The 27280-nt window shown below is 36.3% G+C and overlaps 1 protein-coding gene across 4 annotated transcripts in view; it reads right to left on the reverse strand.

The window, feature by feature from the left end:
- BICD1 (BICD cargo adaptor 1) overlaps positions 1-27280 on the reverse strand; it is a 226567-nt gene that overhangs the window by 6413 nt on the left and 192874 nt on the right. For 2 of the 4 annotated variants that reach the window (XM_025455551.3, XM_025455553.3), the window contains one exon: positions 5126-5201. The exons of 1 other annotated variant lie outside the window; for it this stretch is intronic. In XM_025455551.3, coding sequence (XP_025311336.1) covers positions 5126-5201 — 76 coding nt within the window. Of the gene's footprint in view, positions 1-5125; positions 5212-27280 lie in introns of all 4 variants that reach the window. One more of the 4 variants, XM_025455552.3, reaches the window with a different exon arrangement.

The following is a 27280-nucleotide window of genomic DNA, read 5'->3' on the forward strand; positions in this document are numbered from 1 at the left end:
GTCTCATTTCGCCTAGGTCTCCGGATTAGTTGCAAGATTTCTTCAAGTCGGTTCTTTTAAAATTTTAATGTACGCACCAATCACCTGTGGATCTTGGCAAAATGTGGCACCTGATTCCATGGGTCTGGGGTGGGACCTGACAATCTTCATTTCCAACCAGCTCCCGGGGATGTAGACAATGTTAGAACAAAGCTTTAGAGGACCCTACAGTTCTCTGGTAGATCCAAACTCTGTAGGATAAGCCTAATTTGCTCTAAGGGTTCCCACTATTTGCTTTATTTGGCAGTGAAAATAGGACAGTTTTAAAACTTCCTATATGTTGAGCATATAATGCACGCTTCCAAACAACCACCTTTGGGAGCCTTCAGTTTATTTTTATTTATTTATTTATTTTTAAAGGTTTTATTTATTTATTAATGAGAGAGAGAGAGAGAGAGAGGCAGAGACACAGGCAGAGGGAGAAGCAGGCTCCATGCAGGGACTCTAATGTGGGACTCGATCCTAGGTCTCCAGGATCATGCCCTGGGCTGAAGGTGGCGCCAAACTGCTGAGCCACCCGGGGGCCACCCAAGGGAGCCTTCAGTTTAAATGAATCCATAAATGTCCAGGCTCATTAATGTCTTGATGAATAATCTTAAAGGATAAAGGAATATAATTATTGAATTTCCTAAAGTTACAAAACACATTTGGGTTTGGACCTTATCAAAGACGACTAATTGGGTTGGGGGACACACAACTATGGGGATTTCTTTTAATTGAAAAAGACTGGCATTTTTCTAAAATTCTGCATTTCCTCCCTCACATATTATGAAATTCAGTACCATAGGATTCATTTCTGCCAGGAATAATATTTGAGAAAACTATTCATGGCTCAAATCATAGCCATTTAATTGAGCCATGGCTCAAATAAATAAATAAATATTTAATAAATAATTTTTATTTTATCTATTTATTGTTTTTAAAGCTAATATTATCATTAAAGTCATTAGAATTAGTATTAAAAATCCTTTTTATCAGGATGCCTGTGTGGCTCAGCGGTTGAGCATCTGTCTTTGGCTCAGGATGTGATCCTGGGGTCCTGGGATCGAGTCCCACATTGGGCTCCTCGAAGGGAGCATGCTTCTCCCTCTGCCTATATCTCTGCCTCTCTCTGTGTCTCTCATGAATAAATAAATACAATCTTTTTAAAAAATCCTTCTTATCTTTGGTACTGAAGTTATTATCCTTCAAGTATATCTCTTGAATTTTATTACAAAATTATAATTATGTAAAATACTGATCCGCTTGAGGTCATCCTTACTTCCCAAACTCTTTCAACTGCTATGAATTCAGAGGAGAGTGCTCTTCTGTACTAGTTAGAGCAACCAGTGATAAAAATAATTTTTCCTACCTATTTTTAAAACATGGTAGGTAACCCTGGGAGAGCTAGAGCTTCAGCACAAGGATTAAAACGATTATTGCATGGCAAGGCTCTTCCTCCACCCTGTAGACAGAGTCAGATGGCCCAGGAAACACAGCAGCCTACAGACTCCCACAGACCTAACAGAGCTTCTCCCAGTTCTGCATGATTTAGAACAAGTTTCTTTTTTAGGGAACTAAACACACTATTCAACATAAGTTGTGGCAAGTAGCATGGGGTGGTCATGTTATATAAGAAGGGCATTGGAAGACCTCATGTAGTTCAAATACTCTTCCCAATCAAGGAAGACAAGTATTTCTCTTCTTTTCCTTAGTGAACATATAGTACGATACTGGTTTCTGGAAGAAAATAAGCATTTCTGCTTGACCAGCTGGAGGGTATGGCAACAGCTTAACTACAGGTTATAGTTTGGCCCAACACCATCGCATTATGTTAGTCATGATGATTTAAAAATTTGTTCATTATTTCAGATTTCTTACATAAAGTGAGGGATCATAAATACTTAATATTATACAATTTCTAATATTTTACATTTGCATAAAGTACAATCACACTACATAGATTATGAAGAAATATGTTCTTGGCTTACTTATTTAGCTATAAATATTTGATAAGTTCCAATTATTTCAGGTATAGGCTGTATTCAGTTCTGATTGCTAACCACCTTCAGGAACCCACTTGTTATTCAACCTTTACATTTAAGAACTGCTTTTTGTAGGGAGATCATGTTGTAAACAGTAGGCTTAAGACATAAAAATGAGTATTTCCTCAGAAAGTTTCTCTTTTTGTCCAAGTAAGTGACTATTTGATCGAAGGGGAGAAGTGCTAAATCTCAAACATCTCCATATATTTAAATATTACATCCAAGGCTGCCACACATTGGGCATTCCCTTTACATGATATTTATTATCTATAAATAACTTTAATAATTTAGCTAACAGAATCAGTCTATAAGAAACATATATGGAAAATATGAGGAAAATGCTCATTTATTCAAAACCATACACCTAAAAAGTTATCTGAACATACATTATGAGCTGAAGGAAGTGTAAAATGGTTTTTATTGTGAGAAACAGAGAGAGAGAGAGAGAGAGAGAGCACTGATCTAAAGTTACTCAACATAGTGAGCAGATTTTATTTCTCATGTTTCTCATTAAGAGAATGCCCCTTCCTTTTCAATTCAGGGATAAAGAGTCAACATTAGTGATTTAAATTCTCTGATTATGCTCTTCACAGCATAATTAAAATTGGTGAACTTTTCCCAGCAGTAGAGTGGCATACCCTGGTACTTAGGACAATGTGTGCCAGACTCATTGGGCTCAGTTGCTTTCAGGATGGGTGACCTTGGAGAAGTCACATTACCTTCTTTTCTCCTCCGTTTCCTGGTTTAAAAATGGGTGTGATAATGCCTACCTTCTAGGCATCATAATGATTAATAAGTGTGACATGTCATGTACACGGTAAGAATTTAAATGTTGGCTGTTAATTTTTCTGCCACAAAGTGACAAGAGCAGTGAGGGCATTAAATCTGATTCATTTGGCAGCAGGCATGGTTGGGAAGGAAGCCAATTATAATCCCAGTGACTTTGAAATGGAGTTTCTTCAGGTCTATATGGATTTTATCATTTCTCTGTGGGGACCCCAATGGGAACCATGGAAACCCGGCCTATGCTGTATTCACATGAGTAGAAACTGGAAACATTTGTAATTCATTAAATTGCTTTTCTTTAAAGTAAATCATCCCTGTGAAGCAAGCAACCTAAATTCTGTAAGCTCAGAAGATACGGAACTGGGAACTGGGGCAGGTAACCATTTAGTCAAACTAGTTCCTTAAAAAAAAAAAAAAAAAAAAGGCAATGTGAAATAAAATCAAACTGAAAAAATTCCCCCATTGGCCTTCCCATTCTTTACCTAATTGAAATACTTAAGGAAGGAAGCTTCTCCATTCTTTCCCCACGCAAATTAAAGAAAGAGGCCACAGAACTTTGCCTTTAAGAATGGTTAGGTACTAAGAACGGTTAGTAATAGTAACAGTGAGAGCACACTATGCATGAGGCCTGTGCCACACTGAATCCCTCAAAACTATTCTCTTCCTTACTTTACAAGTGAAAACAACAATGACTATGACAACACACACATACACACACAGAATCTTTGCCAGCAAAAGCAACTTTCCATGATTACACAACTAGCAGGGGGTAGAGATGGGATTTAAACCCAAGCAATCTCCTCCAGAGTTCATCTACTCATTCCTGTGATTAATAGGTGCTGACCATTGGTGGTGTGCCTGGTGCTGTCCCAGGTCCTGGGTGGGTGGGGTGCTTGTCAGACAATGGCCTGTGGGGTGAGACTCTATGTTCTTTACCACTATACACACAGAGTCCCACTACGATGGGTCTGCACATTTATAATATTTTCAGTTACTTACATAATTAAAATGACTCTGCAGCTGGCTGCCGCAATAAAATGGCATTCATATGTTCACAAAGAATGTTCTGGAAGTAAAAACTCTGTTGTTGGAATCCTGTCGGCAGACTAGACACCCATCAGGAGACACTGGCTTGGGACCTATTGAATCATGGACCTTCTCCTGCTTAGTCCACGTCTCACTTCTCCAAATGGCCGCACGACCACCTCTGAGACCAAGCCACACAGGGGCTTTGGCTGCCGCTGTGTTTCTGCGGAGCATCTGTGGCTTGCTGGCTTGCGTGGCTCTAACCCATGACCACAGGCAGCCTGCTACTGACATCTATTCCTGACATACACTGAAATATATTTAGGCCTGCCCCTACTCAAAAACAGCCTTGTCCTGGTAGAAGAGTGACATGTTCACTAAAATAGGGGAAGAACAAAAAGTAGACTATGAAAGCCACAGCCGGCTACAAAAATGTCACACCGTCAGAGGGCAACTAACTGGAGATGAAGTATTACACAAAGATGTAAGCAAGGTCCTGAGGGGGTGCTCTGATGCTGAGTGGGAGTTCACCCACATGGAGGTAAATTCATGATGGATTCGCAAAGCTTTCACTGGAGTAGAGATTGTCAACAATCTCTTCAATTTAGTGTCCAGCAGTATGAAAAGCTGCCTTTAAAATTCTTCAGTTAATCTCACATAAAGAGAGCCATCACCGCAGATATTTTTTTAAAAGGCCAACTGTAAGTTTTTCTCCACCCTTCAAAATCAGTTTTTTTTTTTTTATTTTTTTTATTTTTTTTATTTTTTTCAAAATCAGTTTTAATGAGGATCGTGAGTGGAGAAAAAAACAGAAACACTCATAAAGTTGTCTTGGAACAGACATGAGGGACGCTTTCTATTCTTCTTGCTTATTTGTCTGAGAAATATATGCTAAGGGCAGAAGTCAAGCACAAGAAAAAGTAGGGCAAACATCCTAGTAATTCCAGGTTTTATATTTTGGAAGGTAGTGAACCACTGGATTAATCCTAGCATTTACTCGTACAAGGGAGCTGAAGGCAGCCCTTAGTCTACCCACCAGTGGCCAATAAAATAAACTCTAGCTCTCTTGTATTTCCGCTGGGCACATGGAGACTTCAGGTAGCCAGTGTATATGTTAGCATAGCCCATATTTAAGATAAAATGTAGCAAATATAATTATGGATAGGAAGTTATGGTGTTGGAAAGGAGAGCTTGGGATCCATGGATCTGACATGCAGCTGGGTGAGAAGAGAAAGGACGTCCGAATTTACCTGACAGTTGGGCAGTCTTGCCTCCCGGCTAGTTGTGAGCACTGTGGCGGTACGGAGGCAGCAGGCTGCTGACAATCTACAAGAAACTGATAAATTAGACATGTATACAAAGAGATGACAGAGCATCGTGTTAGTAACAGTAACTAAAGCAGTTGCCTGAGAGATTTAGTGAGGAATGTGCATTCATATAGAAACATCTGACATTTATCCCCCCCCCCCCACCGCATGATGCCAATAGAAGAGACGTTTTTCTGAATTAAATCCAGTATTTGAAAATTAGTGATGCAAAACTGGTAGTGAGATTTCTCAAGTACATTAGGACATATGTGGCCATTCATATTTGGTATCTGGATACATCTAAAAATAAGGGGTCTATTAATATAATGAAAGATCTTCAAGTTCTGAACTTGAACATGATGGCAGTTACTTGCTTAGCACTTAGATCTGCTTAACCAAAATGGAATATATTCAGATAACTGCCTTCATTGTCAGGACACATGGGCATATTGTCAATCCCATAACTACACTGAAAAAAGCAAGCATGCAACACAATATTTTCCATGATTAATCAGATATCAGAGGAAGAAATCATCTTTATAGTTTTCTGAGAATTTTATTAATCAAAAGCAAGACTTGTTAGCCGCAATAGTAGGTTTGTTATATAGTGAATTGATAGTAACTTGGACTGATGGAGAAAGCTAACCTGAATGGGAAATCTACTTCTGTTATATTTTTGACATTTTAAAGTCACATAATATAACTCATGCTAGGTTAACAAAATGTTAACTATCAAAACTCCATATTTAAAGCTGATCAGTTATGTTAATCATCCACTCCAAGAAAGACCATGTGCTGAGAGTTCTAAAATAATCAAAGGACAGTCTGTTTATTGGTACCAGGCTGACTGTACTAGAGTCACCTGAGAAGCTGGTTAGAAATGCATATGTTATACTTCTGCAAAAAGATTTTGCAAAAAAGTTAAACTTTGAGTTTGACTTGAAAATTCAATTATTTTCAAATAATTGCTGCATGTCCTCTCACTAACTGCTTAGACCACGTATTTGCTTAGCAAATCTCTTCCCTTATTTGTTAGGTAGATAATACTAAAGCTAAATTATCACTAAACCTAGATTTACTAGGCTTGGATTATTGAGGTTCTACTGGAATTTACTTTCACAGGCCTAAGTATCACTTTTCAAAGGCCAGTATATCCTCATTACAGCAAAATCTGCCTAAGAATCCCAAAATTCATGAAAACTGCTGATGCTTTTGTTTACAAGATTGAAAACACACTAAAGCTGTCTGTGATGCAAAGTAGACAGGCTTGATTTGCGTTCATTCAAGAGAACATCATTTCTGAAGGGAGCCTTTCATAGGTAATCTTTGTTGCAGAGTAGTTTATTAATTATTACCTATTAATAAGAACAAGATCTGCTTCTCATTGAGTAGCTGGTGTTCAGAATATCACACTCAATAAAAGTCCTTCAAATGTAACAAGTAGTTCTATCTTCTCCACTTTGGGGAATTCTTTTTATTTTATTTTTTCCTCCTTCAACTCTATGCTTGTCATTTTGTAGCCTGATTAGCCCAATGATTCCCTTTTGTAGAAACTCAGAGTCTTATAGGATGAATTCCTTCATGCTCCTTTTATCTTTTCCAACAGCTTTTCTATCTAAGTGATAATTTAGAGATGTCTTGGACTCCTTCAGATAATGCTTCTGAGATGGTCAGCAGATGAGCAGTTTTAAGTTAACCAGGAGAGTGCTGCCCTCCTATGGTGTATTAGGGTAAATACAATAGATATAAATGAAAACACTTCTAAAAACATTCTGGAATTTGGCCTCAGGTCTTCCATTTCCAAGGAGGTATAAATGAAGCACTTCTACAGCAAAATTTTGTCCTCTAAGGAATGACAAATCTTAGAATTAGAGTAATTCGAGTATTTACATGGTTTAAAATTTTTTCATATCTCACTTACATTAGAAATGATTTTTTTGTTAATGCAGTTTTAGATTATTATTCATTCAAAATATGCTCTGTGATAAAATTTAGAAAGCAGGTGAGCAGGACTATGGTGCACTCCCTTAATGAATTGTTTAATAAGTGGTAGATATTCCTTATATTTGTAGTGAATACCACATTTTTCTCCTTTAGAAGTAAAATCATCTCTGGGCTAATTATCATTTTGTACTTATAATTTATAAGTACTTAGCTAAGTGTTATCTTTGAAGGATAAAAAGCAAATTCTACAGCTAAGATGGTGACAGATGAAAAAAGTAAAATTAGAAAAATATCATATTGCTCTGACTCAATTGTCTTCTAAATCTCTCTTCTCAGGTTAACAGCCCTCCAATTACATATACATCTAACTCAGCTGAGCAGGATGTGTATTAACATGTATTTTGTAAAATGAAAGGGGTGAGTTAGGAGTTTGGGGAAGTCCCTCCCAGTTCTGGGATGCTGTAGGCTCTACATAATCTCACCTGCTCTTTCTAGAATCTACTCTGAGGTAGACTAACTCTTAAAGGAGCATGGACTCATCTCATTATTTTTGAGGGCGTAAAAGATGACAATTATGTGACTCAAGCAGGATGCGTTAAAGAAACTGCAGCAGCCACTGCTGTCATCTAGGCCACCAGAACTCATTTCAACCATTCAACAATCAAGTTATTAAACTCCTTGGATGTGTTCAAAACTGCTAGGCATTGGGGACAAAGGGAAAACAGAGAAGATAGGTCCCTGGCCAATTGGGTAAGACAAGCATATTCAACCAGCAATTATAATGAAGTGTCACAATGATGATGGTGGTGATGATGATGGTGATGATAATAGCACCTAACACTTGTTTATTATAGCTTACCATGTGCCAGGCACTGTGTAGGCACTTAACCTGTATGCTCTTCTGCAGCCCTGTTTTATTCATTGCAGTTGATGGATGAGGAAAGAGGACTTAGGTTAAGTAACTAGCCAGAGTCCACTAAGAGATGGATCTGAATTTGAATCCAGGATTGTATGACCCAAAGGCTGGATTGAATTTACAGACATATCACTACATTGCTTTCCAAGATAGGGAAATGTAGGGATCACAGGGCAGAAACACTTAACTAAATCTAAGGGGTCAGGGGACGCCTCCTGGAGGTTGTAAGATCTAGGCTAATGCCAGAAAAACAAGTTAGCTAAAGAACTTCTTGGCAACTATAAAGAGTTTATGGTCTCTACTAACAGGAATAAAATATTTCATCATAAAATTAAAGTTTTTCAAAATGCTCAGAACTGAATTAGATAACGCTGTACATTCATAAGGTTACAGGCCTGAGAAGTGTCAGAGCATACCCAAGATATTGTTAGTGCCTCAAGGGTAGATGAATAAGGGATATTATAGCTTAAAGCATCTTAGGTCTATATTGACCTACACAGGAAGAGCACCCATGTATGGCACTCCTCCATGAACAAGAGTCCATTTGAAAGGAAGGTTAAAAAAAAAGGGAAGAGAAAGAAGGAAGGAAATTATTTGCTGAATCAACATGATTTAATTTCTCTTAGGAACTTTATCTATTTTAAGCCTTAGCAACACTCCAGAGGTATTATTTTCATTGTTCCTACCATAAGAAAATAAATAATTGATATATGGGACTATACCAAAATCTTATATACTCTGAGGCTATTTTTCCCCCTTTAACATTTTTCATGGCAACAGAAACAAATACTGAACTGGCATCATAGTAGGTGCTCCACAAACATTCTTTGATTAAATTAATACACGATCATCATGTATATTAACTCACCCATGGTCACACAGCTAGGAAGTGGCACAGCAGGGATTTAAGGTCAGACTTTTCTGATGCTGAGGCCTGTTTTCTACTCACTACTCTGGCTGGCTCTCAAATCGATACCAGCTACCTCTAGAAAATATCAGGGTCATAGAGTCAAAGAAACATAAATAAGAACATCACCAGGCAGTTAAGATAGTAATTTGAAGGCAACCAATTACTTCAAAAACACAAAACAGGGTAAAAGGTGCAAGAATGGGGATGATATTCAATTTCTATAAATTGACGAATAGGGAGAGAAAGTCTGATTATAGGGTTTTCCCCTCAGGCTTCTACCACTTCTAACTTCCTACTGCAGTTTAGAAAATGAACCAATTTTCTAAAAGTCACTGCCTTACAAAGTCTCATGAGCCCACTGGTGGCCGTTTGGGAAGGGAGGGAGAATCTCATGTGGAAAGAGGCAGGGAACCCCTCTGTGCTTGGGTTCCACACCGGGCTCTGCTGCAGTACTGAGAGGTGGGTGAAAGCTGATCTGTGGAGACCATACCCGGCAGTTGTGTGGCTGTGCGGACGGCTTCCTTGGTACCCAGATGCTCTGTGGGAAGTCGAGCGGTGGCTCTCTGTGGCAGTCTTCTAAAGAATAGTCAGCACCTCAGCCCCTGGTTTTCCAGACCTGACAACTAATGCATCCCCACCATTTCATGAGCATCCCTACCTTCCCTCATGACCACAAACCCCCCAGGTGTTACACACTTCCTACGAAAACCCTCTTTGTCACCCGAGTTTTCCTCAGGCCAAATAATGTAAGTTCTTCACAGGACACATTTTCAACTTGACTCACTCTCCTTCTTGCTCTTTGAGCATGTTCCATTGTGTGCAACAATCTTCTAAAAATGAGGGGTTTCAAAAGGAAATCATGTGGGATAAGAGGTGACTAGTGGAGTAGAGTGGCAATCTTGCCTCATTTGAGATACCCTCATTCGATTAAAAGAGCAGAAGCCTGCATGGCAATTTTTTTTTTTTTTTTTTTTTGGCAGCCATGTCACACTGCTGTTTCATATGACTTACTTTGCCTACAGATGGTGCTATCAAGTTATGCTTCCTCCATCCTGTACTTGGGCTGTCTGGAATCCCAGTGCAATATTTTAAAAAGGTTTATTTATTTAAGCAATGTCTATACCCAAAGTGGAACTTGAACTCATGACCCTGAGATCAAAAGTGGCACGCTCCTCTGACTGAGCCAGCCAGGCACCTCTCATATACTTTTATGTTTATCTCTAGTAAATCTCACCTTTTCCTACCTGATGCCTCTTTTAGATCCTATTCTATAATCTAGCATATTAACTTCCTCTCCCTCTTTTTTCTCCTTTAAATCAGAAAATGTGATGATCACGACCTTAATATCTTCATCTAAGATTAGTAGCCAATAACAGGGTCGGGCTAAGTAGAGACCATATTTCATAAATATCCATCTATGAATTTGGGTCCTTTGAAGATGTCATTCAACAAGTTACGGACCCAAACAATTACATCATCATCTAGAATTTTCTCTATTTGTCTAAAAAATATTGTAAAATACCTGGTTCGTTGTTTGCCAAAATTCAGGTATATTATGTTACCACTTTCCCTGATCTTATGAGATGAAGAATGAAAATAAGTTTAGCATAAATCATTCTTGATGAGCTCATGCTGGGTGTTAGTAATCCCTATTCTATACTGAGCATATGAAACACATTCACTTCCAGAAATTTGCCTAGGATCAGCCTCAAGGTTGTTGGTCCACGGATTAGAGAAACATCTTTCTTTTCCTCTGTATAAAAACTCTATTTCCATATTTCTTCCTCTGACCCACATAGGAATTCACCTTCTCACTTCCATATTCTATTTATCCCTGGGCACCTTTTCCTCTGTCTTTCATAAGGCCATGATTTTTTTTAGCACCTTTCCTTCAACAAAAGTGGGGAGGAGGGATCCCTGGGTGGCGCAGAGGTTTAGTGCCTGCGTTTGGCCCAGGGCGCGATCCTGGAGACCCGGGATCGAATCCCACATCAGGCTCCCGGTGCATGGAGCCTGCTTCTCCCTCTGCCTGTGTCTCTGCCTCTCTCTCTCTCTCTCCCTCTCTCTGTGTGTGACTATCATAAATAAATAAAAATTAAAAAAAAAAGTGGGGAGGAAAGGCATGTGTGTTTTCCTTTCTTTCCCTTCTCATTTAAAAATGGCAACTCACACACTTCAAAAATTGGTGGGAAAAATGAAAATTCATGATACAAACAGCAAACATGCCTCTTGGTGAGACAGTTAATATCTTTGTTAAGTTGGTATACTATTTCCAAGACTGTTAAAGAAAATTTCAGTAATTAAATTTGCCCACTTAAACAATTGCTATCATAAAATGACATTGCTGTTATTTTTCAAATAGATATCACTTTGGAACAAATATGTTATGTAGTTGGAATAAATGGTCCATATTCACTAAGGACCTTTCAATGAGGACAAATGATTAACAGTAGAAAAGCAAGAATGTTTAATGATCAAAGTTATTAAACAGAAGGTTGACAGAAATAGTTATAGATTGTTCTAAAATAACTCCCTAGTGAATGATCAAAGTATAGAGACATTCTCATTTGTGTCCTTATGGGAGATAAAAGGATATCCCTCTTTCTACTTTCTGCACACCTGGCCATATCTTCCAAACTATTCATTAATTGGGATTTGGGCAATGACAGAAAAGGAAGAATAGGAATAGGAATAGGAAGAATAGGAATGCTCAAAGAAGAGGAAAGGATGAGAAATAATGGTAACATGTAATATTTGTCAAGTGTTTTATCTATGCAGATATTAGGCTAACACTTTATATGCAATGGCTCTTTAATCTTATAGAGAAGGTTTTTATATTTATTTTAGAAATGAGAAACTAGACCTAAAGAGGTTAAGGAGTTTGCATATGGTCACCTTCTGCATGATTTTTATAGTGAACAAAAGTTTTTTAGTGCTCACAAAATTCAACAGAGTTTGGTTGTCATAATCCTCATCTTAGAGATCAGGACACTGAGAATCAGAACGGTTAAGTGATTTTCTTAGGGCCCCTGGAGAGAGTGGCAGATGAGAACACGAGCCCAATGGAATGCCCCATGGAGCCTGTAATGGACTAAATTGTGTTACCCCAAATTCATACATTGGAAACTCTACCACTACCATTACCACTACCTTTTGAGTTTCTTCTCAAAAGAAACTACTTTTGGAGATAGGATCTTTATTTTTTTTAAGATTTTTTATTTATTTATTCATGAGAGACACACACAGAGAGGCAGAGACACAGGCAGAGGGAGAAGCAGGCTCCATGCAGGAAGCCCAATGAGGGACTCAATCCTGGGTCTCCAGGATCATGCCCTGGACTGCAGGCAGCGCTAAACTGCTGAGCCACCTGGGCTGCCAGAGATAGGATCTTCAAAGAGGTAATTAAGTGAAAGTGCTACTGTCAGGATGAGTCCTTATCTAGTCTGATTGGTAGCCTTATGAGCAGAGGGGATTGGAAGGTTTAGAACACAGAGACACCAGGGATGGCCTCACACAGGCCATGTGGGGACTCATGGAGAAGGTGGCCATCTACACACCAGGGGGAGAGGCTTCAGGAGAAATTAAACCTGCCCAAACTTGATCTTGGACTTCTAGCTTCCAGAATTGTGATTAAATACATGTAGATTGTTTAAGCCTCTCAGGCTATGGTCTTTTGCTATGGTAGCCCTTGCAAACTAATATGGAGCCTTTGTACTTGCTCCAAAGTGGAAGCAATTATCACCCCGCCTCTTACCTCTTACCCTGCCAATAGTACCTTGTTAGTCTAAGTAATCTGAGAACAGCCAAAGTTCTCTTATATTTTTCTAAACTCTGAACAGTCTAAGGGTTGGGACAAATACATACATTTTAATTCAAAAGGCCAGAAGCACAAATTCTAAATTAAAATCTGTACTCGAATTTCAGCAGACTTTCTTCATAGCAAAAAGCATTTTAGAAATGAGTGTTCAAATCAGTGGTACTGGGCAAAACTAAACTGATGATAGGATGTGATATTTGAGTAACTGATAGAAAAATACAAATTTCTAGGCACTGTGCACTGAAGTGGAGACAGAAAAATCACATAAATATTAAAGAAAAGCCTTCCAAACTTGGGAATTCTGGATATTTGCGGATAGTTGCACAAAGGTGCTCCCCATAATTAGTTACTGACATACTTAGGGATGCACCCAGGTCTTAAGTGAGGGCTTTACACAACAATCCTTGGGAATGGATAATGGATATATCACAATTTTCTTCCATCTGCCAACGATGTAGAAATTCTCTGTGGTCTCCTTGTCTTCCTCCTCATTCCTATTCCCTTTCCCCTGTGCTCTTCAACTTTCCTCCATTTCAGCATGAGATTTAGAGTCCATTGTAGATAGACCTTTGTAGTTTAGATCCCTGCTCCATCAAACAGTAGCTGAGGGACACCAAAAAAGTGACTTAACTGTTCTGAGCCTCAGTTTTTCTGTTAAGTGAGGACATTACATACCACTTTGCAGACAAGGTGAGAGAATGTCTGTGAAAGCATGCAGCCAAGGATCCGCTGACAGGAACTAGTCATTGATTACACAAGAGGGACCAAGGGGAGGAGTCAAGGTGACCTTGAGGTTTTCAGCTTCAAGAAACAAAGTAAATGCTATTGACAATAATGAAATTTAGAAAGCCAAGACAGACCATGTGATGAAATCATTTTGACAATGATATCTTTTTTTGCCCCTATCATTACATTCATCTGAAATGCTCTTTTCTTGGACTATTCAGAACTAATAAGTTTCATCTTTATTCCCTACCACCCAGGAGGAGGTGTCTGCTTCTCCTAAACTCCTTTAGAACTTATGGCATCTCCTTTAGCATTGTTGCATACAGCTTTGACCACTGCTGTCCTTGCAGTATATCTAATCTCCCCCATCACTCTATGTGGTTTAGGAATAGAAACGACCCTGCCTTATCATTCTTAAAATTCTTTGTTTTCCCACAATAGTTTGTTTATAGATGCATGTGGTGAAAAATACTGCTAATATACTGATTTCACCTTCCCTAAAGCATCTTTGGATTGATTTCTTTATTAGTACTTCATTAATGCTTTGTCTGATGGAGCCATTTGAAGAAGCAAGAGCTTACAGTTAGGCATTCCTGTCATCATAACAAACATCTTTCTAATAAAAGAAATAAGAAAGGAAATACTATCTGATAAAGGTTTTAAAACTAATTTAGTAACACTGGGTGATTAATTATTATTCTTTGTAATCTTAAGACCTTGACATATAAATCTTGAAAATAATTTTAATTGCCATTATTTAAAGTATGTCAAATAATATCAATACTGAATTATTCCTCACTAAATCTACAAAATGATTAATAGTGTGTTAGTGAATTAACAGAAAAGTTAATGGTAAGAAGCATCAAAATACATTGTCCTAATAGTAACAGCTTGAACACTTAAGGAGTCCTATGGATGCCTATACACATAAACTGAAAAAAACATACAGAGTAGAGAATTAAGGAAAAAAATAAATATTTAAAATTGAAACACTTTATAAAAAAATAAGGAAAGCATGAAATAGAAACATTGACATAAATATAAACAGTAATCAGGAAAAGTTGAAGTAGTTTTTAGAAATCTAATGATGAACTTAATGGTACATTGACACAAATAAAAATGGAGAGCTGTGAACAACTTTTAGCATTTTATAATCAAACACATAGAGTTGGCTATCTCATCCCTTTTCGCCAAACATATGACATATCCTGTTAATACATTAGTTTCTCTGAAAGCATCCAAAGATAAGACAATAGCCTTATTTCCGACTACTCAGGAGTATAATCTGCTAATTCATCTCACCAGACACTTCCGCCTTATCTTTCCATCAGTGTTTAACACAGCAAATTCCATTATAGGTTTATGCCCTTGATAGTCAGAAACATTCATTATTCATTAAAATTTTCCAAAGCACAGTAAAAACAGGATTGTTGAAATATATAGAAAAAAAATTCAATGTAGACGATGCAAAAATATGACCTGATAACAAATATTAAAAAAAATCTGGCTCTGCCTTTGTGCAAATGACAACGGCATACAGTTTATCACATTTGGTGACAAGCATTAAAATTGTCTTCAACGATGTAGAATCAGAGTATGACTTGCGAAGAAGAAGAGGGAGCATTTTTAGACCTTTCAGTCATCATAGATAGGCAGAAACTTTCACCCAGCTTTCCATTTGCTGTCCTGATGGATATCATATGACTAGCTGATAAAACAAAGCAATATTCACAATCTATTTTTTATTTCAAACCTTGCAAAAGAGAAATATACAAATATACTCTGCAGTATAGTCAACTTTCTGCTCCTGAACAATGTACAATGAAACCAAGAGCATGTGTATAATCAACTGCCTACAGTAGAAAGACAGAAGATAAATTTGGGGGAGGGGGTGATAAAATACAGTGGCACCAAGAGGTAAAAGGACATTTTGCTGCCAGATTCTTACACCAATTAAACACCCGTTGAAAACACAGCTTTTCGTTCAGAAATGACCTTCCCAAGAACAGTGTCAGCTGGCACAGAGTTAACTCAAGGTGGCACGATGGTCTGTTCTCATTCAGCAAAGTCAATAATAGCATGGAGCAGATGAAGACCAGCTATACCTTTGAAATGTCAGAATTAATTCATCATCAAAAAGACACAAAAGAGAAATTAAGTTAAACTACAACCAAAAACCCACTAAAAATATCCATTGGAAAATATATCCCCTAAAGAAAAATATATGAGACACCACTTAGAGAAATGTGTTTGATTTTCTTATTTATATTTTTTCATCATTAAAAAAACCCAACACTAGAAAATATTCTGAGAGGTTCAGGGCATCCTCCTCTGTAAAGTGATGGATCTGAAAATTATAGGTTTTCACCAATGTCAGTTGTTTCTTGGCTTTTTTTTTTTTTTTTTACTTTTCTTAGAAAAGAGAAAATTCTTATGTAATCCATATTTTTTGGAGGAGACATTTCAGAGACCCCCAAACTAAACCAAGTGTTACAAAATGCACTACATCCTCACAAGCAAATTAAACCACAACTCAATGAAAGGAAAAGCAATATATTTAAATATTAAATATTTAAATAATATTTAATTTATGAATTTTTATTAAATATTTAAGTAGTACTTAAGTAATAATATTTAATATTTACAGAAGATGTTTATTCATTTTTCAAAGAAAAGAATAAGGACTTACAAAGACAAGCTTCCTAATGTAAAAGTATTTGACTTATAGAAACTTATTTGAAGCAAAGCTACTCAGGAATAATTCTATTAGAGAAAATAAGGTTCACCTGCAGGTATATAGCCAACTTACCTCTTTTTGCTTTTGATGTCAAGTAGTGCATAAAAAGAGAAAAAAATTTATGTTTAACTGATTCTATTGTCATTACATAACGGCTTATTCCATAAATACCTACTCAGAGTAAGTGACTCTTCTATCCTTTTTTTTTTTTTTTTTTTAAGGACATATGAATAGAGGTAGATCCAGGACTGCCTGGACAGCCAGAAATAGGTATTGTAAGTTGCACTAGCCAGTGTCCTCACTGGGATGTCTGTGCCAGAGTCTTGGGTGGTACCCCCTCCTACTCTAAACTTTGAATTTCAGAGCTTATGATCTAAACTGATCATAGACTGATTCTATTTGTAGCAAGATATACTCTTATGTGCAATGAAGAATTGAGAGACAAGGCTCAGGTTAGAGCAAAAAATGGACTAGATGAACAGCATCAGAGCAACAAAAAAGTCCTTGACGAGAGGAAAGTTTATCCCCTTCAACTAAAAAAAGCAACGGTTTTACATCCACCAAAAGTAGGTTTAGCTAAAATGACAGTCCTGCTCTAAATCAGTATCCTGTAAAACAAACACATATATTTTCATATAAATCTATCAAGACAAATATTTGAAATGAGAGTTGTTTAACTATTGTAAAAGTAACAATCTAATCTAGTCCATCTATGGAGAACCTTTGCGCACTAATGGAACTACATAAGAGGCCAGCTTTAAAAGCAGTCATTCAGAAAGAGATCTGATTTATGGTCTGGACACACAAAAGTGACATAACCTATACACCAAAAAAGAAAAAGAAAATCCCCAGAGTCCAGTAATGAGCAAAACTGAAACGAACTGGGCTTTCACATGTCCAGTTCCTAAAAACTTTAGGATTTGTGATATGGAGAACATATCAATGATTGTTTGTTTTTGGCTGAGAGGTGACAATTAAAGGACAGTAAAATTAAGAGTTATATGACATCTTTATGACTTTACTTTTTTAAAAAAGTAAACAATAGAAAGGAATAAAGCAACAGTTTTGAGTTGTGCTTTTCCTTTTTCCTCTTGTATCTTTCAGGCACAATACACTGGGGAAACAGCCCAGGAAAACACATGAGCATCAACAGATGACAGGGGTGTATAGAAGGGACATACAATTGTGCAAAAGGAAAACCGGTGTGGCTGGATGCTCCATTATTATGTAATGAATACAGTGCACTGTGAATCTTTTCTGGTTGATTAAGCTCTACAAGTTTAATTACTAGGTCACTTTATGTAGTCTAGGTGCAAGTGCTATGGAACTACATTTTCATTACATCATTTAAAACAAAGGAACTAATAGCAAGTGTAGCCTTTCCATGAGCATTACAACTCCCGATCATTTGCACACACTCATAGAGAACTCAGGCTGCTCCTTCAGACCCGGATCAACTTGCTCAGAGCTCAGGAGTTATTATCATGAACAAGTTCTGATAATTTGTATTCATAGAATCAGAGTCTCAGAACTGGGAGAAGTTCCTTCAGTATTTCTTCACTTTAACTATCTATATATATTGTTATTAATGTAAAGGAGAGTCTACGCTGTTAATCTCAAGATTGGCTTTGCTGGCACCTATTGTGGCTTTTTCTTACTATGTTTTTCTTAGTGTTCTTTGTAAATAGAAGATGTCGAAGTTTGGACATAACATCCCGGGAAATGCTTATGATCAGAGGGTTTGTTGTTGCTGTTTTTTTAAATAATAGAGGTTGTTATGTAGTTACAGTGAGGGCAAATAGTAGAATACAATAAGCTAGCACCAGCAGACTGGATTATGTGTAAACATAGCAGAGAAGATGCTGGTGGCCATTTCCCCCTGGCATACAATGAGGGAGAGGTCCCAGCGGAGCTGAGTACCGAAACTCTATTTTGCACCGGGGGCTTTGGGATAAAAAGGCAAGGCAATGCCAATGATAGACAGTTGTAGCACCCAACATCCACAAAGGATACAAAGATACTAAGGGTTAAGTGCTGTAGGTAAGTAATTGATGGCAGGTTGGTAGATAAAAGGTGTTCTCTGACTTGATGGTAGGGAGCATGCACAATTAGAAAGTAGTAAGAGAACACGAGCAATTTCTTAATTTAGTACTTGGTCTAGTTTGTCATTTGGGGGCAGAGCCTAGTCATTTCAGTGAGTGTGAATCAGAAGCTATGATCTACAAACCAATCCTAGAAGTGTGTTTCTTTCATATTTTGTATCTCCCTATTGATATTTTTAGTGAGCTAGAAAGTGTCCTTTGGGCAGAGTCAGGAGAGGAAGGCAATTATTGGCTGGAATGTCCTGGGCCTTTTATGTGTCTCAGCCATCTGTGTCCCCTCATTACCCCTCCAGACTCAGCCACTTTCTGGGGGCCTCTATCTTCAGCACCACATGGTTGGACTCTGGTGGCCACAAGTATGACCCAACCACTTTGGCCCTGAATATGTAATTAGGTATATCAAAAAGTGATGTTTTCTTTCACTTAATGGATATCTTAGGGAAAGATTTTAGTTTTTTCCTTGAAGCATTTAATAAGAAATTTTCAATTTCCATGAATTTAATAAAATATTAATAAAACTTAAAAGACTTTAAAACTACATAGTTATACTAAAATCATCAACAAGGATTGAAAGATATTATCTAATGTAATATGTCCATTCCTTCTGCAATGTTGGTTTTCATATGGATCCCTTCAGTGATCCTTCTATCATCGCTTATTTTGCTTACAATGCTTAGGTTTTGAATATGGAATCTATTAAGAAAATTTAAGTTCTGAATAGTATACCTGATAGAGGAAGCAGTGGAAACAAAAACAAAAATTAAAAAAAAAAATAAATGAAAATGCTGACAGAATTGTGGCCATCAGATGTTCCATTAATCACTGCATTATTTATTGAGTAGCTTCAGTATGCACCATGAAATTATTTACTTAGTATTATCTTTATCTTTTCTGTTATCCTGGACAAAAGGAAAACACATGTGACCCATCTGGAAAGAGTTCTTTTGTGTTTTCTGTCTCTATATAGTATCATTAAATCCTGCCATTTAAAATTGGCAGGATGCATTATAAACATTTTCAATGTACTCTCTACTTAAAATAAATAAAACAGATTTTTTTATAAGCTTGATTACACCAATTTTTTTAAAAAAATCAAGTTGTATTATTATCTTAAGAATATTTAAGACATATAGTTTCTTAGGCGTACCTAAACAATAGGAATTAAATTGTAATATTGACAAAGAGACCTAGGAACAAATAAAACAGGTGTATAAAGAAGAGTCTACAAACAATTACTATGAACCTGTTTAAAAGAGCATTGCCATCAATCAGAGACAAACAAAGCAGAATCAATCTGCAACAAAAAACATTTGGCCCAGTTTTTCATTTCAAAAGAAAACCTAAATATGTGCCATCTTAAGTCTTATTGTACAATTAGATGCTAGTGAGTAAAATTTTAGGTTTCTGTGCAGATACTATATCTAGTTAAAACCATTGGTAAGTAAATAGATCTAGAACTATACTGTCCAATACAGTAGCAACTAGTCAAATCTGGCTATTGAGCATTTGAAATATGGCTAGTTCAAACTGAGATGTATTCCACCTGTAAAATATATGCTGAGTTTCAAAGTCTAAGAAGAGCAGGACATAAAATATCTCAAGAATTGCTTCTATCAATTGCATGTTGCAATGAAAATATCACGGATACACTGTGTTAAAAAATATTACTAAAATTAAGTTCATGTATTTTATTTTACTTTTCCTCATATGGCTACTGGATTAATATTACTTATCTGGTTTACATTATTTTTCTACCAAATACCTCTGGTCTAGAAGGTGAAACATTCTGTGGGCCATTTTATTGTTTGGCAAGATATATTTCTATTCTATACATGAAAACATTTCAAGCTTTCATGAAGGGCTCAAGTATCTTCCTTGTTCTCCATAACGTCTGGTTAAAAGTAAACAAAAAGATGAATATTGACATAAAGAAAGCCAAGATATACTAAGTGGAAAAAAATAGCATGCATAACAATGTTTGTGGTTGTGCCAATGTTAATACATATATAATACATAGTTGTAATTATATATGTACATATTTTTATATATTTGGCTTGCACATATAGAGAATGTTTCTGGAAAGACACAAGTAGTCTGGGAGAGAGCTACTTTATATTTTTCACCCTTTGAATTTTGAACCATCATTATCTTTGAAAATATACTTAAAAATTATTTTAAAAACAGATAAAAAGGAATAAAAGAAAGTAAAAAGGAAAGCCTACATATTTATATGTAATCCTTTATTCCATACTACATTGATTCATAAACTTTGCCCTGTAAAGTGGATATTTTCTTATGATTGCCTTGATTTTTAGGTATCCATATATAAAAATAGCCAAATAAAGAAACTTCAAGATTATATTTATATATATATCTCATATTATACACACACACTGCCTAAATTAAATAATAAGAGAAGTGAGTAACTGACTTGCAAAGTTCCCAAATGCAACTCTTTGGGAGATTTTATTATATTACCTACAGTGAATCACATCTGCAAAAACACTATTTATAATCTATATATTAGAAGAACTACATGTATAGATGATAAACCACAATAAGGCCATATATTTTGAGATACAGTAGGAAATTTGGACTCATTATCAATTATCTACCAAATTGATGACCTATTATTATGTGCCAGGTACAGTGCAAGATCCTGAAGATTAGAAGATCAAGGAGCAAGGTTCCCGCCAAAAAGCTTATAGATTCATAGAGGAATGTGATTTAAGACACAATGCCTATGCCATCTGTAGTGAAGCAGAGGAGGAGGCCAGTAATTCTACCTAGGGAATATAAGGGATCAGAAAAGTCTTCATAAATTGTATGCATTTATGTACACAATGGCAAAACTGGTGTATATGATACCTAGAGGTTCGACACTTTGTAGGAGAAAATAAGAAAGGGGAAAAATCTTAAAATTCTAAAATATTTTTATATGAAATTCAGTTAATCAACTGAATGAAAACCAAAACATTCGGTTAAATTACGGAATATCAGGTATTTATCTAAACAAAGCAAACATGGAGCTATTGGGGAAAAAGGAGATACATTTTTCAGGTTTCAATTGTGTACTGTATCTGTTATCACAGAGACAGAGGGAATCTAATGAAGAGACACATCTCTCAGATGACATTCTTAACATTAAACATTCCAACTCAAGTTCATTCTATAGTAAAAGATTTCATGTAAACATGGAATTGCTCCTTGAAAAAAGACTGAAAAGCAATGTGAGGGTGTTGGACATTTCCACTGTAAAATGAATCATGACTAACCCAGCAAAAGAAAAATACTCCTGCAGCATGTATGTTACACTAAAATTTGAAAATATGAGCCAATTTCTAATTGTATATTACATTGGGCCCAGATAGAAACATGTATATTTAAACATGTGGTTGGCAATTTTCTGACTTAGTATATTTTTAAAGATTTTATTTATTTATTCATGAGAGACACAGAAAGAATGGGAGAGACATAGGCAGAAGGATAAGCAGGCTCCCTGCAGGGAGTCCAATGTGGGACTCGATCCCAGGACCCCAGGATCACAATCTGAATCAAAAGCAGACGTTCAACTACTGAGCTACCCAGGCATCCCTGAATTATTTTTTATTTAATTTTTATTTTGTTTTGATACCAAACTAGCATCAGAAAATGCCCAAGCCTTCCTCTGCAGAGGAAGCTATATTAAGAGAAAATACAAGCCTAAAAGATTGCAAGTTTCAAACAGAATGCCATTCACTCCAGCTATTTCAAGAATTGAACCCTCTGGGGAATGCGGCTGGTAGGAAGTATAGTGATATGGGGAAGGGCAACTCACAAAAATGGAGAAACCCCTAGAGGAAAAAAATATATATTAGGAAAAAAAACCCACTGAGGTTGTCTGCTAGTTCAGGAAATCCACTCAAATAGCATCCATTGGGCTCCTACAAAGTGAGGGAGGTTGAAGGAGATAGGCAGTTAGAGTAGGTTTTGTATACGTGGGACACACTGGCTCTCAGGTATGGTTGGACTTCTCTAAATGCAGACACGTGTCAACATTAATTCCGAGTTTCCACCACCTCTCATCTGCACATTTCATAAGATTCCCTATCTACTTCTTTACTTTACATGTTGGCCACATCCAATCCATTCTCCACCTTGCTATCAGAGCAATCTAATATAATGAAAACCTGGTCTTATTCTTAAAACTGCCATCTATGTCCATGGAATAAGGTCCACTCTCACTAACCTGTCAATTTTCAAGTCCTTGTTTGTCTTTCCAGTATCATTTCCCATCATTCCCAAATCCCGCTCCAATTTCTAGTCCCCAAGATTGTGGCCTTTGCACAAGCTGACCTCTTGTAGAAGGCTCTTCTCATTACCCACTCCTGCATCCCTATTGTTTGCCAATCAAAGTCTAGTCACTTTGCATGACCAGTGCTCACATTTCTTTTGGGAGAATGCTCCTAACTACCTCGACTCCTCTGTTTATTCTGGGAACATCTATTAACATCATTACTTATTTAAAGCACAGGGATGATGATTCATTTAAATTACATGTATCAAAAGCCAAGAGAAGTGCCTGACACATAGTGGTAGCTCAATACATTCTGTTAAATTTTGATGAATGAGTGAATGAGCGAATGAGTTAGGGAAAGAAATGTGGTTTTGGTACATGCTTCAGAACACAAAATGAAATATAAAAAACAGACAAATGTCTTTTGAATGTAGTGAAATGTAAAGGCAAGTTTCACTAATGAACATGTTTGTGTCTGTTGTTGACTATAACATCTAAAAGGGTGATCATGTTAACACATTTCTGTGAGCTGCTTTAAAAACTGGCAAAATTTAAAATATCACACAAAATTTTCAGATTTCAAAACAATACCATTCTCTTACACTCATTCAGTAATGGTGTGAGAGAAAGAGAGAAGTAGGGAGGGACAGCCGGAATTAAAATGATAGGGGAAAGCAAAACATCCAAAAGGAAAAGCAACTACATGGAAAACACAGGGTGAAGAGCAAATTGCTTAGGCCATTACTTCAAGAAGAGAGTTCAAACTTGTTTTATCAAGTTTGAGATTTCTTGTATATCTTATTGCAATATTGTGATTTGTAAGAAAGATTTTATTTGGTTGTCATCCCCAGTTCTTGGCTCACAGCTCTTAAAATCCTTGGAATTTCCTAAATGTTGAAAGTGACAAAGGTGTCCTCAGTTATTTTAATAAAGTGACCTTAAGAATGGTGGCTGGTTGCCACAAGAATCAAGAGAACATCCATGTGATTGGGCGGTTGGGATTTTTAGTCTAGTACTCAACCTCCAGGGAGGGGAGATGGGCTGAAGGTTGAATCAATCACCAATGACCAATGATTTGATCAACAATGCCTATGTAATGATACCCCCCATAAAATCCCCAAAGGACTGAGTCAGTGAATGTGTGGAAATTTGGGGAGAGTGGTGTGCTCTGGGAGAGAACATGGAACTCCAAGTTCTTTCACCATACCTTGACCTACACTTCTCTTCCATCTGGCTGTCTCTGAGTTATATCCTTTTATAATAAGTTAGTAAACTAGTAAGTAACATATTTCTCTGAGTTCTCTGAGGTACTCCAGCAAATTAATGGAATCTGAGGAAGGGGTCATGGGAACTCTGATTCAGAGCCAGTCAGTTAGAAATATACATAACAACCTAAACTTTGGACTGGTGTCTGAAGTCAAGGAAGGGTCACTTGACCCTCTAATCTATAGCCAGTTGGTCAGAAGCACAAGGAATAACCTGAGCTTTCAACTAGAGTTTGGAAAGGAGGAGGGGCAGTCTTGTGGGTCTGACACCTAACACACGGACTCTAATGGTACTTCTGGGTAGACAGTGTCAGAATTCAGTTGAATTGTAGCACACCGGGCTGGTGTCTGAGAATTGCTTGGTATAGTGGAGAAACCTCCACACACACACACACAAACACACACACATTGCAGTTGGGTTCAGAAACCTAATTTACCTGCACAAATCATGTGGTCAAGTCTTTCCTTATAGAAATAACATCTCTTGCCTATGAATTACATGGACTCTTTTCACATATTCTGGCAGGCTGATTTTAATTATTAATAAAATGGTAAGATTTTCTTCTTTTCTTCTTCTTCTTCTTATTATTATTATATAAATAATATACAACAGACATTTATATTATAAATAATATAAAACAACCAATGGTTTTATGAAGATATACTACCTGCTGCCTGATTGTAAACTCATTGATGACAACAGGGTCCTTTTTGACTCAAATTATCAAGGCTGGTAGCCATATAGGTGAGAACAATGGAGTTTGTATGCCAAGATAAGGACAAAGTTAACAACAATAAAGCCAATAAGCTAAGGACAGAAACTCTGAAATTTGGGGGGATGAGGCAGCAGAAACAGTCAAAGTCAGAAGCCAAGGCCAGAATTTTCCTCTAAAAGATTGTATTAATGTTGCAAATCAATTAGTACAAAACAATCTATTAATTCTGAAAATCAATGCCCCATTCCAGAGTTGATTCTCCTGAAATTGAGAAATTGTGGCTTAAGAAGATGGAGTTTTCTTTTTTTTTTTTTTTTTTTTTTTTTTTTTTTTTTTTTTTTAAATTTTTATTTATTTATGATAGTCACAGAGAGAGAGAGAGGCGCAGAGACACAGGCAGAGGGAGAAGCAGGCTCCATGCACCGGGAGCCCGACGTGGGACCCGATCCCGGGTCTCCAGGATCGCGCCCTGGGCCAAAGGCAGGCGCCAAACCGCTGCGCCACCCAGGGATCCCAAGATGGAGTTTTCTGCTGAGCATCTCATAGAAATAAAATCTATTTGAAAATATTCCTTATATATGGTAAATAATATTTTGTGTTTTGTGTTTTAAATTTTTAAGTGAGACTTAAATCTGTCATAATTCCTCAACAAAAGGATCCAAACCAAATTTAACTCTGTATTTCTACTGAAATGATTTAATTAAATTACTTCAATGTTCCTCAATAGAAAACAATCCACTTATTAGAATAATAATAATCACCTACAAAGATATATTATGACTACATTTTAGAAAACTTAATCAGAAAACATTCTAATAAATTAACAGGGAATTGTCCTTTTAAAGATGACTATATATTGTTACTAGCTAGTAAACTTTATAATTATCAGTAACTTATATTAAATTCATGAATTAAAAATACTTTACAAATCTATTCTTTTCCATTGGTTTAAGATATTTTTTGTAGAGAATATAGGACTGGAGATATATGCCATATTTTCCTTTTCTTGGCTTATTGTACACATTTTATACAGCAAAAGCATCATAAATAATATTTAATATGCCTTACCCAATACAGTTCAGTCCACAAAAAATAATATATATTGTCAATAATACAAATATTTTTAGAAGTTATAGTTTGTTTGGTGTAGGTAATTAGTTACTTTCTATAGTAATTGATTTAACCAAAACTTTTTAGAAAATGTTGCTTGGTTGATCTAAAAATTTATTAAGAACTAATCTGGTTGGGCCTATGATACATAACTGAAAATTCCTTAGGCTGTAATAACAGCTTTACTTCCTCCCCTCTGTAGTTACTTTACCTTCAAATAAATGGTTAAAAATGTAAGGTTTATCAGCATGCTACATTGTCATTATAAGGATTTATTGGCCTAGTGATGATTCTGAATGCCATATTATTTGTATCTCTAATCTTGTATATAATAATAATTTCTAAGGCCAATGGTATTTTCTAGATATTCAAACCTAAAGAATTTAAGAGAACATAATAGTACTCTCATTCATGTATGCTAACTAGCCTTAGAGTTCTAAGATGTGTACAATGTGCAATAAGTAGTAGAAAGATTAAGAGTGTATAAAAACAGGAAAAATGTTTTACAAGACTTTTGGTACACTGATATACTCTCTTTAACAACAATATCAAAGTGGAGCACAAAACACAAAGATGTTCATAATTTTAGCCCAGTGATCTCGCTCAAGAAAAAAATGAATCAATGAGAAGTTGACTGCATGAAGATATTTCTAACAGCACGGCATAAAATAACAGAATGAATAACTATCCCAGTGGTTAACAAGAGAAGTACTGATTAATGTGGTAACATCTGAAATAAAATTTATGATACAACATCCTTTAAAAATAAAAATGGACAAGATAGTAACACAGAAAAGTTTACAATATAATCTTAATGGTTTTGACAATGTAATGACAATGATATAAATACATATTAATGTAAATAAGGATCAAATGATCATATACAAAATGAAAAATAGCTATTGTTTATTAATTTTTAGTCTGATTGCTATATCACTTTTTCAATTAAAAAACAGTAGGATTACTTACTAATCACAGGATTTCTTTTCTAGGTTCTAGTAGATAGTGCTACTAAATCCAGTTGGAACACTAAAACAACTGGTGGGTTTTACTGAAGTTAGGTGTCCTAATGAATCATAACCACTTTGGTGATTTACAGATACTTCAAGGTACTTTTCAAAGGAGTCTGAAGTAATAGGTCATAATAATGAATTATGAAAGTAAGAATGTCCAGCAGAGTTGTTGCTTTTTTCTTTTATTTCTTTTTCTTTTTGGTGTACATTTTGGCTGTTATGCTCATTATCACTACTAATTTACTCAAATATTCTTAGAATGTAGAATATGTGCTATTAATTTCCACATCACACCTTTTAATCCCAATCAGTAGGCTGATTCACGAATCAGATAAGGAAAGTATTAGAGATCCAAAGGCTGAGGTTTCCAAAAAGGAATTAAGGTAAAAACCAAAGTAAATGAGGTAGGCGATAAAATCAAGGTGAATTAAAAAACAAAATTCTGTGGCAAACTCAAAGACTATAGTAGGGTCAGAAGACAAGTGCAGCAATCTGGGTACCAGTGCTCAGGAGTGATGGGGCTGTGGAAAACTGCAAAGCTTGCCCTGTTTAAAAGCAGTAAACTC

This window comes from Canis lupus, chromosome 27 (assembly GCF_003254725.2).
Source record: "Canis lupus dingo isolate Sandy chromosome 27, ASM325472v2, whole genome shotgun sequence".
Lineage (NCBI taxonomy): Eukaryota > Metazoa > Chordata > Mammalia > Carnivora > Canidae > Canis > Canis lupus.